Source organism: Mus musculus, chromosome 12, assembly GCF_000001635.26.
Source record: "Mus musculus strain C57BL/6J chromosome 12, GRCm38.p6 C57BL/6J".
NCBI lineage: Eukaryota > Metazoa > Chordata > Mammalia > Rodentia > Muridae > Mus > Mus musculus.
This window is the reverse complement of record NC_000078.6, coordinates 36,582,808-36,601,055: the sequence shown is the minus strand read 5'-3', so window position 1 is coordinate 36,601,055 and position 18,248 is coordinate 36,582,808. Positions and strand designations below refer to the sequence as shown.

Below are 18,248 nucleotides of genomic sequence, written 5' to 3'. Positions count from 1 at the left end.
TGAGTTCAAAAATATATAATTTCTCAACTATACAAAAATATAAGAATTCAATATCAATTGTATAAGGGGCTTCACAGATCTAAAGGAAAAGAGGCCTCTCTGAGCCAGCTTGTCAGAAAGATACAAAGATAGGCAGATACATATGCAGAAAGATTCCTGAGTTCAAAGTCAGCCTGGGACAGAGCTAACTTAGGTCCAGGTGTAGTAGAAATGGTAATTTCAGGACAGGGTACAACAGAAGCAAACTTATTGTCTGTGCTTAACAAAGGCAGGCAAATCTCTGAATTCTTTTGCGATGTATGCTTGCTGACTCCTAAGGGGTTGGCGTAAAGGGATGTTGATTCACAGGGTAATCAAAAGGAATCCAGAAGTAAATGACTGGATTGATATGTAAAATGAAAGCCTGGGCTTATGATCTGCAGAAGATGAGCTATCGAGAGAATTTTTTAGACTAGCAAGAGAGAATTGGTTGGAGAATCTTCAAGCACAGAACTTAGAGAGCTGTCCAGAGGTCTCCAGACAAAAGGCAGAGCAGAGAGAAGGAAATCAGGACAGAGAGAAGGTGGACTGGAAAGCTGCCTTGAGCAGAACAGAGGCTGCAAGCTTGCTTTGGAGTCATTAGTTTTTGCTGAGCCCAGACACCCCTTCCTTGGAACCCCTCACCAAGCCAAGGCTGGTCCTTGGCAATCTCTTGCCTTTATCTATCATTTCATGTTTGGTCAGTGACAGACAAGTACCTAGCACAAAAATAAGTGCTTATTTTGTTTGAAAATAAATACTTTTTAAAAGTGCTTCTGCAATTAGCTCCACATTAACACAGTTAGAAGACGCTGACATTGCTCTTCCACCAAATCTCTTGATAACTGTAGAACAGAGGTTTTTAAATGGCTTATTTAAGTGCATAATAAAGGTGAAGCACATTAGGAATCATAGTTTTTCTTCTTTTCAAGACTTTTTACTTCACTTCCTTTTAAACACAAGCACAGGGACTGCCTACCATGCAAACACAAGCACAGGAACTGCCTACCGTGCAAACACAAGCACAGGGACTGCCTACCATGCAAACACAAGCACAGGGACTGCCTACCATGCAAACACTAACACAGGGACTGCCTACCATGCAAACACTAACACAGGGACTGCCTACCATGCAAACACAAGCACAGGGACTGCCTACCATGCAAACACAAGCACAGGAACTGCCTACCGTGCAAACACAAGCACAGGGACTGCCTACCATGCAAACACAAGCACAGGGACTGCCTACCATGCAAACACTAACACAGGGACTGCCTACCATGCAAACACTAACACAGGGACTGCCTACCATGCAAACACAAGCACAGGGACTGCCTACCGTGCAAACACAAGCACAGTGACTACCTACCATGCAAACACTAACACAGGGACTGCCTACCATGCAAACACTAACACAGGGACTGCCTACCATGCAAACACTAACACAGGGACTGCCTGCCATGCAAACACAAGCACAGGGACTGCCTACCATGCAAACACTAACACAGGGACTGCCTACCGTGCAAACACAAGCACACGGACTGCCTACCGTGCAAACACAAGCACAGGGACTGCCTACCATGCAAACACAAGCACAGGGACTGCCTGCCATGCAAACACAAGCACAGGGACTGCCTACCATGCAAGCACTAACACAGTGACTGCCTACCATGCAAACACTAACACAGGGACTGCCTACCATGCAAACACTAACACAGAGATTGCCTACCATGCAAACACTAACACAGGGACTGCCTACCATGCAAACACTAACACAGGGACTGACTACCAAGATACAACTTGCAAACCACATGAAGCTCAAGAAGAAGGAAGATCAAAGTGTGGATACTTCAATTCTTCTTAGAAGGGGAAACAAAATACCCATGGAAGGAGTGACAGAGACAAAGTTTGGAGCAGAGATGGAAGAAATGACCATCCAGAGACTACCCCAACTGGGGATCCATCCCATGAATGACGGACAGAATTTACTTACCATGTTAATATTAATCCCAATTTATTTTAGAGAGGCTAAAATAATACACGGGTGGAATACAAGACTTTAGGAGACATTAAGTATCAAAAAAGTCAGCAATGTACCCAAATAAAATATGCTTTTTCATCTCAGAAACTAAAGGTTTTCTTATATATTAGAATCCATGATATCCATAACTATCACTCCATTTAATGTCATTGAGAAATCCTAGCATACAGAATATAGGAAGGAAAACAGAGAAGCTATCGTTATAGCTTAAGAGAGTCTGCCATTTTCTACTTGCAAGATGATAAAACAGTGTTTTTCAACCTGTGGGGCATGACCTCTGTTGAGTCAAATGATGCTGTCATAGGATTTCCTTATCAGATGTCTTGCATATCAAATATTTACATTATAATATATACCACTGGCGAAATTATAGCTCTAAGGTAGCAACAAAAAATAATTTTATGGCTGGGGGTCACTACAACATGAAGAATTGCATTAAAGGGTCTCAGTGCAAGGAAGGTTGAGAGGGCCACTGTGCAAAAGGATCCAGTTGGGAAACTGTAAAATCAAGAAACTCAAAGCTCATCAGAAAGTTTGAGAAGATAACAAGTAAATGCTTAGTTTATTAGAGCAAATATGAATTCTTTGATCTAGCACATAGAGAATGTGATTAAATGATAAACTATTTGCAATAGTGGGAAAATGATTAAATAATTAGGAACTGATTTAAGAAAGTATACATGGTTTCCCTCAGGAAACAAAGGGCTAACACCTCTTCTACAACACATTCAGACTGATTCAGTAAGCTACTGCAGTAATGAGACTTTCCACTGCTGTGACAAAATACCACAAACAAAAGCAAGCTGCTGAAGAGAGGATTTGTTTCAGCTTTCAACTCTCAGGTCACCCTCTATCCCTGACCAAGTCAGGCAAGGACTAGAAGCAGCAGCTGAAGCAAAAGCCATGAAGGAATGCTGCTTACTTTGCAGCATTCTTTGGCCTGCTCAGTTTGCATTCGTAGACATCCAGGACAACCTCCCCAGCCTAGCCTTATCAGCCATTAATCAAGAATATGGACTAAAGACTTGCTTCCAGGCTGACCATCTGATGGAGACATTTTCTCAACTGAGGCACCTCTGCCAAGATGACTCCAGTTTGTGTCAAGTTGACACAATATTAATGCAACATTAACAATGATCTTCCATGTTACTGCATGGGATAGTTTAATTGTCAATAGCCATAGCCTACAAGACACTATACAGTATACTATACTATACTGAGCTGGAAAGCTCAGTAAAAAATCCCAGCTGCTTCTATTCCTAAACACTGATTACAGCACGCCATTGAAACAACTGCCCACTACAGTGAGAAAAGAATCCAGCTGTTCTTGGGTCAAGACTTGGTATGTTTCCTGTCATGAAATGAGGTGGTGTCAATAAATTTGTTTCTGTAAAGGGCAGATAATATTTTGGGTGTGTGGCCCATATGACCTCTGCATACCTCCTGGAGTCTTGTCCTGGAGCATGGACAGAGGCAATGTGAGCAAATGAAGGGGGCAACTACCACCTCAGTTACAGCAAGCCAACAGCAGTCTTGATGATCTCTATCAATGTGAGTTTTAAAAACTCCACTAGCAATTAAAATTCAAAGAAATGCATCATTCTTTACTCATAATCAGAAGAAAAATGTTCTACATAGTTAGAAACACTGAGGCTTTAGGAGTCATAAAATTATAAAAGTGAATAATGTTTTATGTATATATATATATATATATATATAGTATATGTGTATGCTGTGTGTGTGTTTTTTTTAAATGGGAAATATCCAATCAATCATAACCCACTTAAATGGCAGAATTTCATCGTTTTTGAAATCTATGAAATGGATTGTTATGGAATTTCTTTGAAAAGTCAATAGATTTTAAGTTATTTGGATGAAATATTTAATAAATTCCAAGCAGAGCTTCAAAGTATCCCTTGAATTATTCAGTAAAAAGCTCAAATTAGTATCAAAATAATCTATAATTTCCACTCAACTCTTTGGGGGATAAAACAACTAAAGTGTAAACACTTCCACACATTCTTTAACCAATTAGATGATATACCACAGGTCTCCAACTGAGAGAATAGGAGACAACTTTGTTGCTGTTTTTCAAGTAACATCTGGAACATTTTCACAGCTCTGTGTTCATGTGGCTCAGTGGAAATGCCCTGCATTTTTAGGGAGTCCTTGAAAACCAGTGAAAATGGTTCTCAGAGGCGAGGGCTTAACAAAGTTCAGAAGCTTGAGAATCTTCATGAAGCCGGGTCAGAGAAGTAGCAAAGCTGAAAGTCTGCTCTTTGTGAGTCTTAAATTGAACAGCCTTAAAATGTACACACAGATCACAGTTTCTCCGCAGTATGTCAGTTGAAAATAAGCAAAATTCTGATAGTGGATTAAAAGTAATCATGGCAACTGATTACGGTGATAAACGTCGGCCTCCCCAGGCATGAAAGGGGAACCAGGAAGACTTTAAGCTTGGGGTCAGGCTAGGGTACATGCCACCAAGAAAGTCAGGGTTATATAGAAAGGTCTCTCAAAAACATAAAACAGCTAGATCTTTAATTATAGTTTTTCATCTCTTACTTACATTTAAATGTACCTTATTTATTTTGAGTAAAATGGTCTTCAGAAGTAAAGAACATCTATCTATTCCAAGAACATGCATCATCCTAAATCTCACTTTCAGTAAAAATATAATACAGTGTGAATGTTCATACAGTTATAACTTATTATAGGACTGATTGATCCCTCAATCTTTCATTCTTTTATTTTACAAAGACTCATCAGAAGAATAAGTTGTAGCCTACATGGATTCTGTAGATAATAGGATCTGTATTACATCTTCAAAGAAGTCTAGACACTGAGAGCCTCCTTGTATTAAGACAATAGAAATCCAAAATTAAGTAGAAAGCAGAAAATTTTTGATACAGGTAATACTACCACTGTCCATTATCCTTGTTACTGGAAAATGAGCTCAGTAATTAAGGCAGCCTGTTTTTCTAAAAATACACAATGCAACAATTCCATGTAGACTTACCCAACAGAAAAATCATTATTTGTTTTACAAAATATAAAACCTTCAAACCTTCATATGGCTACTTTTTATAATCTTTCTTTATGCACTATTCATCAGTACTACCAATCACCAGTTGTTTGTTTGGAAGTGACATAAATTCATGTAAAAAGCCCCTCAGAGCCAGAGTTTACAGAAGAAATCACAAAAAATACTACAGTAGGATAAAATGAATCTTAAATCTGTGTTTGAATCTATGATCAATGTTAAAGTACAATGGTGAAAAATTCAGCTTTCAATTAATACCATGAATTACTTGCACATGGTGTCACGTAGCCCACTGCCCAGATCCCAGATATGTCCTTTTGAGACATATACTAAGACATATATAGTGGCATAGTATGGAAGTGGCTTAAGTAAACTAAAAGGCAGCTGGTAGTATGTCTCACCATGTAAAGGCACTTCATTTGCCTACAAGCCTGATAACTGGAGTTCAATATCCAGTGCCCACAGGCTGGAAGGGCCTGAGCAGACACCCCAAATTGTCCCTTGACCTCTACATGCACACCATATATACATATGCACCATACACCACACAAATACACACTGAATGAAGGAGTGAATGAATGAATGAAGTGAAATGTGAAAATGAGTTAACAAAAGAAAACTAAACTGATACACATTCCTCAGCAGATTACAACTTGCAGTGTGAAACAAATAACTGTGTGGATTACGAGTGGAAATGAAGCAAGTTGGTAGTATTCATGCAGTTTTAACAGTATTAACACATTTATAGTATTCTAAATGTCCAGGGTAAGTAGACAAATATTTAACACACACATACACTCACATGTGCACACACACACATGTGCACACACACATGTGCACACACACATGTGCACACACATGTGCACACACACACACACACACACACAGAGAGAGAGAGAGAGAGAGAGAGAGAGAGAGAGAGAGAGAGAGAGAGATCTCAAAACTGGAAAAGGAAAAGGGAATAGAAAGCATGCTGTTTTGGTCAGGATGGTAGCATTATCAAAGACATTCTGGTAGAAATAATCAGGTTTCATGATAAATATGGCTAGAAGTGATAGATACTCACAGAAAGAAAGATAATGCAATTGAACAATGAAAAAAGAACACAATACCCTGAGCATGACTGATCTCTTCAGACTTCAGAAGCTAGACAGTGTTGAGCTTCATAAGCATTTGACTGGGCCAAAAACAAACAAACAAACAAACAAACAAACAAAAAAAACCCCACATACTTTTTAAATGGTCAATAATCATATGAAAATATTTTCACATCAAGTATTAATTAAGAAAATACAAGTCATTACCAAATAAGATACCACTTCCTGTATATGGCTATTGTTATTATTTAAAAATCCCCAAAAAAGAAACAGAAAAAAACGTCCTCAACATAGACATTGCAACCAATTTTGCCTTGCTCAGTAATAATGGAAAATGGACAGCATTCAGAAAGATGATGTGAGAGTCACTCGATAAATTAAGAGGAGTAGGAATTCTTTTGGCTAAAGAGCTCAGATATTTGAAAGCAGAATCTTTAACACATTTAATGTTCTGGGCAAGTGTGTCTTCCCGGAGTGTGCTGGAATCATAATAGCCACTGCGAAAGTGAGAAAGCACAATGTAGGAAACATACCCACATGCGTCCAAAATAGAAGTACTAGACTAGTAGAAGCGATTTTGGGGATAATGAAGATGCCACAGAGTAAGACATCACCTGACCCAGACTTTACTGTTCTATCCTATGACCTAGTCACAGGTCAATCTGATATGCTTCAAGGGAAAGCTGATAGAACTGAATGAAGGTAGAAAATCTTATACAAACACATAGAAATTAAAAAATATATATTAACAAATTCATGAAACATTAAGGCACAATCACCATTTATATGATGCTCTGAAAGAAAAAAGAAATCACACTTAACCAACATCAATAGTCACCATGACAACAGTCAAACAGATGTTTTCCCATGTAATAACAGTACTGTATGCTATAAAACAAGTATCAAATATCTGAAAACATACATGTTTATTCTATAATAGAATTACACACAAGTCCAAAGCCAGTGCTATCATGAAGGTTTCTAAATTAAATTCTTACTAACAAATATTAAGATATTAAATATCTACATATTCAAGATAGCAAAAGATGGGAAAAGAGAAGAACACAGCTCACGGGCCAGGAGGAACTCAAAATCACACACAGAAATATAATCAGTCACTATTCTAAAAGAGCCCCACTGAGAAAAGACAGTCTTTTCAATATACAGTGGAAGAATTTGGTATTTGTTCATAAAGATAAACCTGTCCCTATATTTTACATTAAAAATTATTCAAAAAGGACTATAAACCCAAGTGTAAACAAAACAAAACTGCTTATGAAAATTTTAAGTTTGGTTAAGAAAGGATGCCAGAGAAGATGCCAATAGTAGGTTCTACCAAGCAAACAGCAAATGTACAATCAACTGTCTATACATGCATGTTCTCTCTCACAGGTCCCATGGCAAATGGACAACATAAGAACATCTGCATCAGTGTTGGACAGCACAGCAGCTCTCTTACGGTCGTATTGCTTGCTCCCAAAACAATATGGTCCAGTAACTGTCCATGCAGAAAGTGTACTGTATACTCCAGGGACCCCAGAGAAAGGACTTTAGTTTTGCACAAATACCACACCATCTTACATAAGAAACATGAGCACACAGGGAGCATCATATCCATGATATTCCTAGAACCAGCTCCTCATGGATATTTTATAAAAAATGATGACTTTACCCCTCCCCCAAAAAAATCCCCTACAAGAACAGAAACATATATTAAAAACAGGGAAAATTTTTAAAAATTACACAAATGACTGATAGGAGTTGAAAAAAAAAAACCTCTTAAAACACTAATAAAAATCTCCTAAGAGGGGACAGGATCTTTCTGCCCTCCATCTGCACCCAGAAGAGCCCTCTGTGCACTGGTCCTGCCAGGGGAGAGCTCATCTCCAGGGAGTGCTCTGAATCCCAGACACAGACGTGAGATTGCCATTGTCTCTCTAGTGACTGTGTAAGGTGGAACCAGCCAAGAATGCACAGGCCTCAGGAACAGTGGAACAGCTGGGAAAGGGTTCTTCCAGCCTCCAACTGCACCCAGGAGCTGGAGCTGTTCCACACCCTTTTGTGAACGGGTCCTTCCAGGGGAGAGCTGGTCTCCCAGGAGTGCTGACACAAGCTTATGTCCCACAGGAAGAACAAGCCAGAGACAGCAAGACCAACTAACACCAGAGATAACCAAATGGCGAAAGGCAAGTATAGAAACCTTACCACCAGAAACCAAGGCTACAGTATGGCATCATCAGAACCGAATTCTTCCACAACAGCAAATCCTGGATATTGCAACACACCAGAAAAGCAAGACGTTGGTTTACAAATCTCATCTCATGGTGCTGATAGAGGACTCTAAGAAGGACATAAATAACTCATTTAAAGAAATACAGGAGAACACAGGAAAACATGTAGAAGACCTTAAAGAGGAAACACAAAAATCCCTTAAAGAATTACAGGAAAACACAAACAAACAGGTGAAGGAATTGAACAAAACCATCCAGGATCTAAAAACAGAAGTAGAAACAATAAAGGAATCACAAAGGGAGACAAATCTTGAGATAGAAAACCTAGGAAAGAATACAAGAGATAGAAGACAGAATCTTAGATGCAGAAGATACCATAGAAAATATTCACACAACAGTCAAAGAAAATGGAAAATGCAAAAAGTTCATGACCAAAGCACCCAGGAAATCTAGGACACAATGAGAAGAACAAATTTAAGGATAATAGGTATAGAAGAAAGTGATGATTCCCAACTTAAAGGACCAGTAAAAACAAGGAGGGAAACTATACCTTAGAAAAAGCAAGAAAGTAATCTTTCAACAAACAAAGAAGATAGCCACACAAACATCATTCCACTTCTAAAATAAAAAAAAATATATCAGGAAGCAACAGTCATGGTTCCTTAATATTTCTTAACATCAAAGAAATCCATTCCCCAATAAAAACACAAAGACTATCACACAGGATACAAAAACAGGAACCAGAATTTTGCTGCATACCAAAAACACACATCACTGTCAAAGACAGACACTACCTTAAAGTAAAAGGCTGGAAAACAATTTTCCAAGCAAATGGTCCCAAGAAACAAGTGGAGTAGCCATTCTAATATTGAATAAAATCAACTTTCAATTTAAAGTTATCAGAAAAGATAAGAAGTGACACTTCAAACTCATCAAAGGTAAAATCTATGATGATGAACTCTCAATTTTGAACTTCTATGCTCCAAATGAAGGGCATCTACATTCATAGAAGAAACTTGGCTAAAGCTCAAAACACACATTGCAACTCACACAATAAGAGTGGGAGACTTCAACACCCCAGTCTCATCAATGGATAGATCATGGAAACAGAAACTAAACAGAGACACAGTAGAACTAACAGAAGTTATGAACCAAATGGATTTAACAGATATCTATAGAACATTTTATTCTAAAACAAAAGAATATACCTTCTTCTCAGCACCTCATGATACCTTCTTCAAAATTGACCATATAATTGGTCACAAAACAGACCTCAACAGATACAAGAAGATTGAAATAACCCCATGTATCCTATTCGATCACTACAGATGAAGGCTGCTCTTCAATAACAACATAATTAATTGAAAGCCCACATATACGTGGAAGCTGAAGAACACTCTACCCAATGACAACTTTGTCAAGAAAGAAATAAAAAAGAAAATACTCTTTCGAATTTAATGAAAATGAAGCCACAACATACCAAACTTATGGGACACAATGAAAGCAGTGCTAAGAGGAAAACTCTTAGCTCTGAGTGCCTTCAAAAAGAAACTGGAGAGAACATACACTAGTAGCTTGACAGTACATCTGAAAGTTCTAGAACAAAAAGAAACAAATAGAGCCAAGAGGAGTAGAAGGCAGGAACTAAGCAAACTCAGGGCTGAAATCAACCATGTAGAAACAAACAGAACTATACAAAGAATCAAACAAGTCAGGAGCAGTTTGTTTGAGAAAATCACAAGATAAATAAATCCTTAGCCAGACTAGCCAGAGGACACAGAAACAGTATCCAAATTAACAATATCAGAAATGAAAATGGAGACATAAAGACAGAAACTGAGGAAATCCAAAAAAAAAAAAAAATCATCAAATCCTACTACAAAAGGCTATACTCAACAAAACTGGAAAACCTGGATGAAATCGACAATTTTTTAGACAGATATCAGATACCAAATTAAATCAGTATCAGATTAATGTTATAAACAGTCACACAACCCCTAAAGAAATAGAAGCAGTCATTAATAGTTTCTGAACCATACAAAGCCCAGAACCAGATGGGTTTCATGCAGAGTTCTATCAGACCTTCAAAGAAAACCTAATACCAATACTCTTCAAATTATTCCACAAAATAGAAACAGAATGAATACTACCCAATTTGTTCTATGAAGCTATAGTTACTCTGATACCGAAACCACAGGAAGACCCAACAAAGAAAGAGGACTTCAGACCAATTTTCCTTATGAATATCGATGCAAAAGTACTGAATAAAATTCTCACAAACTGAATCCAAGATCACATCAAAAGGATCATCCATCCTGATCAAGTAGGTTTCATCTGAGGGATGAAGGGATGGTTCCATATATGGAAATCCATCAATGTAATGCACTATGTAAACAAACTCAAAGGGGAAAAAACATGATTATTTCATTAGATGCTGAGAAAGCATTTGACAAAGTCCAAGTCATGATAAAATTCTTGGAAAGATCAGGAAATCAAGGCCCATACCTAAACACATTAAACACAATATACAGCAAATTGGTAGCCAGCATAAAAGTAAATGGAGAGAAACCTGAAACAATCACACTCAAATCAAGGACTATACAAGGCTGTCCACTCTCTCCCTACCTGTTCAATATAGGGAGTCCTATTGAAATATCAAAGTCCTAGCCAGAGCAATCAGACAACAAAAGGACGTCAAAGGGATACAAATTGGAAAGGAAGAAGTCAAAATATCGCTATTTGCAGACAATATGATAGTATATATAAGTGACCCTAAAAATTCTACCAGAGAACTCCTAAACCTGATAAACAGCTTCAGTGAAGTAGCAGGATATAAAATTAACTCAAACAAATCAGTGGCCTTTCTTTACACAAAGGATAAACAGGCTGAGAAAGAAATTAGAGAAACAACACCCTTCACAATAGTCACAAATAATATAAAATACCTTGGTGTGACTCTAACTAAGGAAGTGAAAGATCTGTATGATAAGTACTTCAAGTCTCTGAAGAAAGTAATTGACGAAGATCTCAGAAGATGGAAAGTTCTCCCATGCTCATGGATTGGTAGGATTAATATAGTAAAAATGGCCATCTTCCCAAAAGCAATCTACAGATTCAATACAACCCCCATCAAAATTCCAAATAAGTCATCCTAGAGTTAGAAAGAACAATTTCCAAATTCATCTTGAATAACAAAAAACCCAGGATAGTGAAAACTATTCTCAATAATAGAAGAAATTTTGGGGGAATCATCATCCCTGACTTCAAGCTGTAGTACAGAATAAAAACTGAATGGTTCTGGTACAGTGACAGGCATGTAGATCAATGAAATAGAATTGAAGACCCAGAAATGAACCCACACACCTATCTTCACTTGATTTTGACAAAACCATTTTGAGCTAAAACCATCCAGTGGAAAAAAAGATAGCATTTTCAACAAGTGGTGCTGTTTCAACTGGCAGTTAGCATGTAGAAGTATGCAAGTTGATCAATTCTTATCTCCGTGTATAGAGCTCAAGTCAAAATGGATCAAGGACCTCAACATAAAAACAGGTACACTGAAACTAATAGAAAAGAAAGTGGGGAAGAGCCTTGAGCACATGAATACCAGTTGCTTATGCTCTAAGATAAAGAATTGACAAATGGGACCTCATAAAATTTCAAAGCTTCTGTAAGGCAAAGGACACTGTCAATAAGAAAACCAAAAAATTGGGAAAAGATCATTACCAACCCTAAATCTGATAGAGGGCTAATATCAAATATATACAAAGAACTCAAGAAGTTAGACTCCAGAAAACGAAATAACCCTATTAAAAATGGGGTACAGAGCTAAACAAAGAATTATCAACTGAAGAATACCGAATGGCTGGAAGCACCAAAAGAAATGTTCAACATCCTTAGTCATCAGGGAAATGCAAATCAAAACATCCTTGAGATTCCACCTCACACCAGGCAGAATGGCTAAGATTAAAAACTCAGGTGACAGCAGATGCTGGCAAGGATGTGGAGAAACAGGAATACTCCTCCATTGCTGGTAGGATTGCAAGCTTGTACAACCACTCTGGAAATCAGTTTGGTGGTTCCTAGGAAAAATTGGACATAGTACTACCTGAGGACCCAGCTATACCACTCCTGGGCATATATACCCACAAGATGCTCCAACATGAAATAAGGACACATGCTCCACTCATAGCAGCCTTATTTATAATAGCCAGAAGCTGGAAAGAACCCAGATGTCCTTCAACAGAGGAATGGATACAGAGAATGTGGTACATTTATACAATGGAGTATTACTCAGCTCTTAAAATCATTGAATTCATGAAATTCTTAGGCAAATGGATGGAACTGGAAAATATCATCCTGAGTAACCCAATCACAAAAAAAAAAAAAAAAAAAAAAAAAAAACCCACTCATGATTTACACTCACTGATAAGTGGTTATTGTCCCAGAAGTTCGGAATATTCAACACACAATTCATAGAGCACAACACACAATTCATAGAGCACATAAAGCTCAAAACGAATAAAGTATGGATACTCAGTCCTTCTGAGAAGGGGGGGGGGGTCAAAATACCCATAAGATGAGATACAGAGAAAATGTTTGGAGCAGAAACTGAAGGAAAGGCTATCCAGTGACTGTCCTACCTGGGGATCCATACCATATACAGTTACCAAACCCAGACAGTATTGTGGATGCCAACAAGGGCTTGCTGACAGGAGCCTAATATAGCTGTCTCTGGAGAGGCTCTGCCAATACCTGACAAGTACAGAAGGGGATGCTCACAGAGATCCATTGGACTGAGCCCTGGGTCTCTAATGGAGGAGCTAGAAAAAGTACCCAAGGAGCGGAATGGGTTTTCAGCCCCATAGGAGGAACAATATGAACTCATCAGTACCCCCAGAGCTTCCAGGGACTTAACCACCAAAGAGTACAGAAGGAGAGATCCAAGCCTTCAGCTGCATATGTAGCAGAGGATAGACTTGTGGGACATCAATGAGAGGAAAGGTCCTTGGCCTTGTGAAGGCTCCCCAGTGACCCACTGTAGGGGAATTCCAGGACAGGGAAGATGGAGTACGTGGATTGGTGAGCAGGTGGGGGTGTGTGATGGGGGGTTTGGAGGGGAAATGAGGAAAGGGGATAAAATTTGAAATGTAAATAAAGAAAATGTCTAATAAACCAAAAATTTTTTTGCTGAAAATAGACATAAGATTCAATAAAGAAATCAAATAAGAATGATACCTGAGAGGATCAGCATACTTAGACATTAGAGATATGTAAATTAAAATCACATTAAGTACCAGTACAGCCCTACTTTAATGTTAAAAACACCACCAAACAGACAAAGCCAAATGCAGGGGAGAGGATAGAAAGTTTGACATTCCCTGCAGCATATGAAATTCTAGAGTTACATGGAGAAAAAGAGAAGTATTTTTATAAAATTAAATCTGCATTTTATATACATCTTAGCAATCAAACGTATATTTATTCTAGTTAAATGAGAATTGTTCAAATAAAATATGGCCTTGGTGGAGATGCACCTAATCCTGGATAGACTTGCAGCCCCAGGGAGGAGAGAGGCCTGGGGGGCACCCTCTTGGAGACGAAAGGAAGGAGGAGTGGGATGAGGGACTGTGGGAGACTGGAATGTTAATAAATAAAATAATTTAAGAATTTTGGAAAAACATATGTACAAACCTGAATTTATAACAGCAACATTTATAATCATCAAAATCCTTACATATGTATGCACATATGAGTGAATACATGCTTGTAATGTTTATGTGTATGCATGTGCAAAAGTGTGCACACACATACTTGTACTTGTAGAGATCAGAGAACAACATTGCATTGATCCTCAGGTGACACCAACTTTTCCTTTTCTTTTTTTTCCTTCATTCTTCCCCTTTGTTTTTGGTTTCTGTGATAAAACATTGTCCAAGAAAAACCAACTTGGAAATGAAATGGTATATTTCAGCTTACATATTCCATTGTCTAGGGAGGTTGGGCAGGAACTTAAGGCAGAAACTTGGGGGCAGCAACTGAAACAGAGACCACATGGCAAAACTGATCAGTGGCCTCTTCAGTTTGTTTTGATAAACATCCCTGACTATTCCCTCAGATATTGGATATTCCCTATCCAATCAAGACAATGCCCCGCAGGGCAATCAAAGGGAGGCAGCTGAAGCTCTCTCTCTCTCTCTCTCTCTCTCTCTCTCTAAGTGACTCTGGTTTGTGTCAACTTGATAAAACTAACAAGGACAATCACCAAAATCTTAAACAAACAAACAAACAAAAACCCAAACAAACAAAAAATCAAAAGCAAAAAACAAAGCCAGGCGGTGGTGGCACACAACCTTTAATCAGAGCACTTGGGAGGCAGAGGCAGGGGGATTTCTAGGTTCGAGGCCAGCCTGGTCTACAGAGTGAGTTCCAGGACAGCCAGGGCTACACATAGAAATTCTGTGTCGAAAAAACAAAAACAAAAACAAAAACAAAAACCAAGTTCATGCTACTTAGCATTCTCGAAAAGAACAACTGCAGATACATACAACAGTGTGCACTGGGCTCAGAAGCACGAAGCTGAAAGAATTCATGCAACTTGTTACACATTATCTGGCACCACTGGCATAGCCTTTGTGGAATAGTCAAATTACAGCATCAAAAAAGACATCCCTAGTTGGTCTGGTGTTAGAATTAGAAAATTTAAAGAGTGCACAGAAGGACAGAATGTTTGTTTGTACCTGTAGTTAATTGATACATTTATAAAAATACATGGGGGTGCCACAGCCAGATTAGAACTGTGAAAGGGATCATTCACCTTTTAAGAAAGAATAGTTCTGATCAAATCTTTACAATAAACAGAATCATAATTCTGGAAAAAGTTATAATCACGATTCCAGAGGTCAGTAAGTAGAGAATATATATAGTCACTTGGACAGCCGTGTGTATATCAAGGAAATGCATGTAAATTCTCCAGAGAAAGAATATATGAATATATTTTTACCAAAAGTATTCAAACAAAAATTCAAAGGCTAATTACTTAAAAGCCTGTAGCAATTAATTATGAAAATAAGATACACTAAACCTAAACAATCCCATAAAATTTCTCCTCACAATTTAATGATAATTCTTTATGAAAAGAAATAAAGGGAGCTACATATCAATAATAGACAAAAGCTACTTTCAATTTTGTCATGATACACACAATATCAAGTGGATAGCTGCTTCTCTTTAAGCATTTCCTGACCCTTTTACAAAAGTGGTGCTTCATCCAAACCTTGGAACTGCTAAGGAAATTCTCATGTGTCTCTCTGTCCACACATTTCTACCAGTGGATTAAATATAAACAGAACCAATGACAGATAGTAAACTACAAATAGCAGAGAAGACAGTGAAGGTTTCCTGGGGTTCCTAGAAGCAGAATGGAGAATGAAAGTATGTTTAGCTACAACTGGTTAGGACAGTGACTGTCTTAATGAGGAGCTATGAGGTCTTTCTTGGTCTGTCGTATCTGTGGGAAAACACATTTGTAACAGAGATTGCTCCTAGCCAAGCAGGATACATACTCAGACAGCAACAGATGGATGGGGCATGCTGAGAGGATAGAACAGCACTTCTCTGTGATCTGTCTGGTGGCATCTGGGGTGGGTAAAACGGGTTCCTAGTGACTCCAAAACCATATGAAGTACAGTTGTTAGGGGAACTTCTGAGGATTCGTAATTATGTCTGCAACACTTTAAAATTTAAAATAAAGTAATTGGTAGAATATGAAGACCAAAGAAAAATATTTATCCATATTACATATGCATTTTATGCAGAAATTCTTTCATGAATTACAGGGAAAACATGGGATAAACCATTTTGTTTCAGTTTCAAGAAACAAACATAGCATCTATATAATATAAAAATTCTAACCTTCTGAATAAAATCATTTTCTTTTTAAAATTATATAGTTTGTGTGTGTGTGTGTGTGTGTGTGTGTGTGTGTGTGTGTGTGTGTGTGTAGGTATGCACAGATGCAGTTGCTCATGAAGGCTGAGGGAGTCAGACTCCTCTGGAGTTAGATTACAGGAGGCTGTGAGCCTCCAGATGTGGGTACCTGGAAATGATCCTGGGTTATCTGCAAGATCAGAAAGTGGCCTTAACCTCTGACTCACCTCACCTGCCACTGAAATATTTTCCCTTGATATTTCTCTTACTTTAAGTTATCTTTCCTTTTTAGGATAGTGTACATGTAGTTAAGGATGGAATATCAATGACCTACTGTAATATCATTACACCTACCACTGGCTTCCAATTAGACTGTGAACATATGAAAGGATGGGCCTTGGTGAAGCATTTAACATCCAAATTCTGAAACACTGTATCCTAATTAGACTTTTAAAACACACTTAGTCTCCAAAAGAGATTACAGTATAGTAATGTCTGTAAAAAATATCATTCAAAAACTGTGGCGGCAGGGTATTAGGGTCAAAGAGGCAATGTCATTCACTGAGTGTAGCCCAAATTATCTGGTTGGAACAGGTACACTTAAAAGCGCATTCTCTTTAGAAATATGGAGCACTTTCCTTAATAAAACAAACCAGCAGGCACTTGGGCAATAGCTCAGTCAGTAAATGCTTATTTCACAGGCATGAGGGCCTAGGTTCAATCTCCAGGACCCACATAAAAAGCTAGATGTATTGGTGCATATAAGAGAGACAAAAAGAGACAGACGCATCTCTGGAGCTCCCTGAACACCCAGTGGGTTTCAGTCTTATGAAAGACCCTGCCTCCGAGAAACAAAGTAGATGGTATATGATGTCCAATACCCTAGACTGTCCTCTGATCTCCATAGAAACATAAAAAGATATACATATGTATAAGACAGCATGAATTATTAAATTAATGCCACAGATTCTTCCATATGTGTGTGTGTGAATGATATTCTTATTCTAAGAAGTAAAAACATGAAAATATTAAATTCTCAATATTGGAAAAATAACATAACACATATCAACTGCTTTTAAATGTTCAGTGAACAACAAACAACTTTCAGATTTTGAAATTTCAACCATATGAAATTCATACACACACACACACACACACACACACACACACACACACACACACACACACACAAACTGTTTAGTTAAACCTAATCACAAACAGAACTGGTATAATTTGATTATAATCAATATTTATTCTTCAATCTGTAAACCTAATGTTCAGTTGCTGTAGAGGGGGTAAACCTCATCCCTGAATAAATAAAACACAAATAACAGGAAAACATACTTAACCCATATTCTACATTTGTTTTAAAAATTCAGTTTCCATCTGCTGATGTAAGTTGCTTAAGGTTTTTCTATGCTTAGCCAACTAATTGGTTGTTACATAAAATTATTACAGGAAACATGGGAAATATTTGCCCTAGATAAGCTAAACATAACAAATATGCTTGAAATACATTTTATTAGAAAGGTTTATGAGCTACAAAAAGTTCATTTCAGAGGTCAAGGAAGCCGGTCAACCACCATAGTAGAAGTTCTGTTTAAGAGAAAACAATTAAAAAAAAATCACAATATATATTTTCTCATAATTCCTGTAGCATATCAATAAGTTAACCTATTGGGGGCAAAGCTATTTTGTAACAGTGTTTTAAAATCTGAAACATTTTTTTAAATTAGTCAAAGCAAAAATTCCAAATCTCTTTGTTATTTGATCAAGTCACCTAAGAACCCTAAGGACATTGGCAATAAGGCATCTTAGAGGTATCCACAACAAGCCACTAACAAAAGGAAATCAGAGCCAAGGAACTGCAGTTATTTTTTTCAAAGTTA

The 18,248-nt window shown here is 37.8% G+C and overlaps 1 protein-coding gene across 7 annotated transcripts in view; it reads right to left on the bottom strand.

Moving 5' to 3' along the window:
• Nucleotides 1-18,248, bottom strand: part of Crppa (CDP-L-ribitol pyrophosphorylase A) — a 308,929-nt gene that overhangs the window by 88,448 nt on the left and 202,233 nt on the right. Inside the window, exon 10 of one of the 7 annotated variants that reach the window (NM_001364305.1) lies at nucleotides 17,595-17,955. The exons of the other annotated variants lie outside the window; for them this stretch is intronic. Within the exon in view, the coding sequence (NP_001351234.1) occupies nucleotides 17,935-17,955 (21 nt within the window). The 3' untranslated portion in view covers nucleotides 17,595-17,934. Of the gene's footprint in view, nucleotides 1-17,594; nucleotides 17,956-18,248 lie in introns of those variants that run through there. 7 annotated transcript variants of the gene reach the window in all.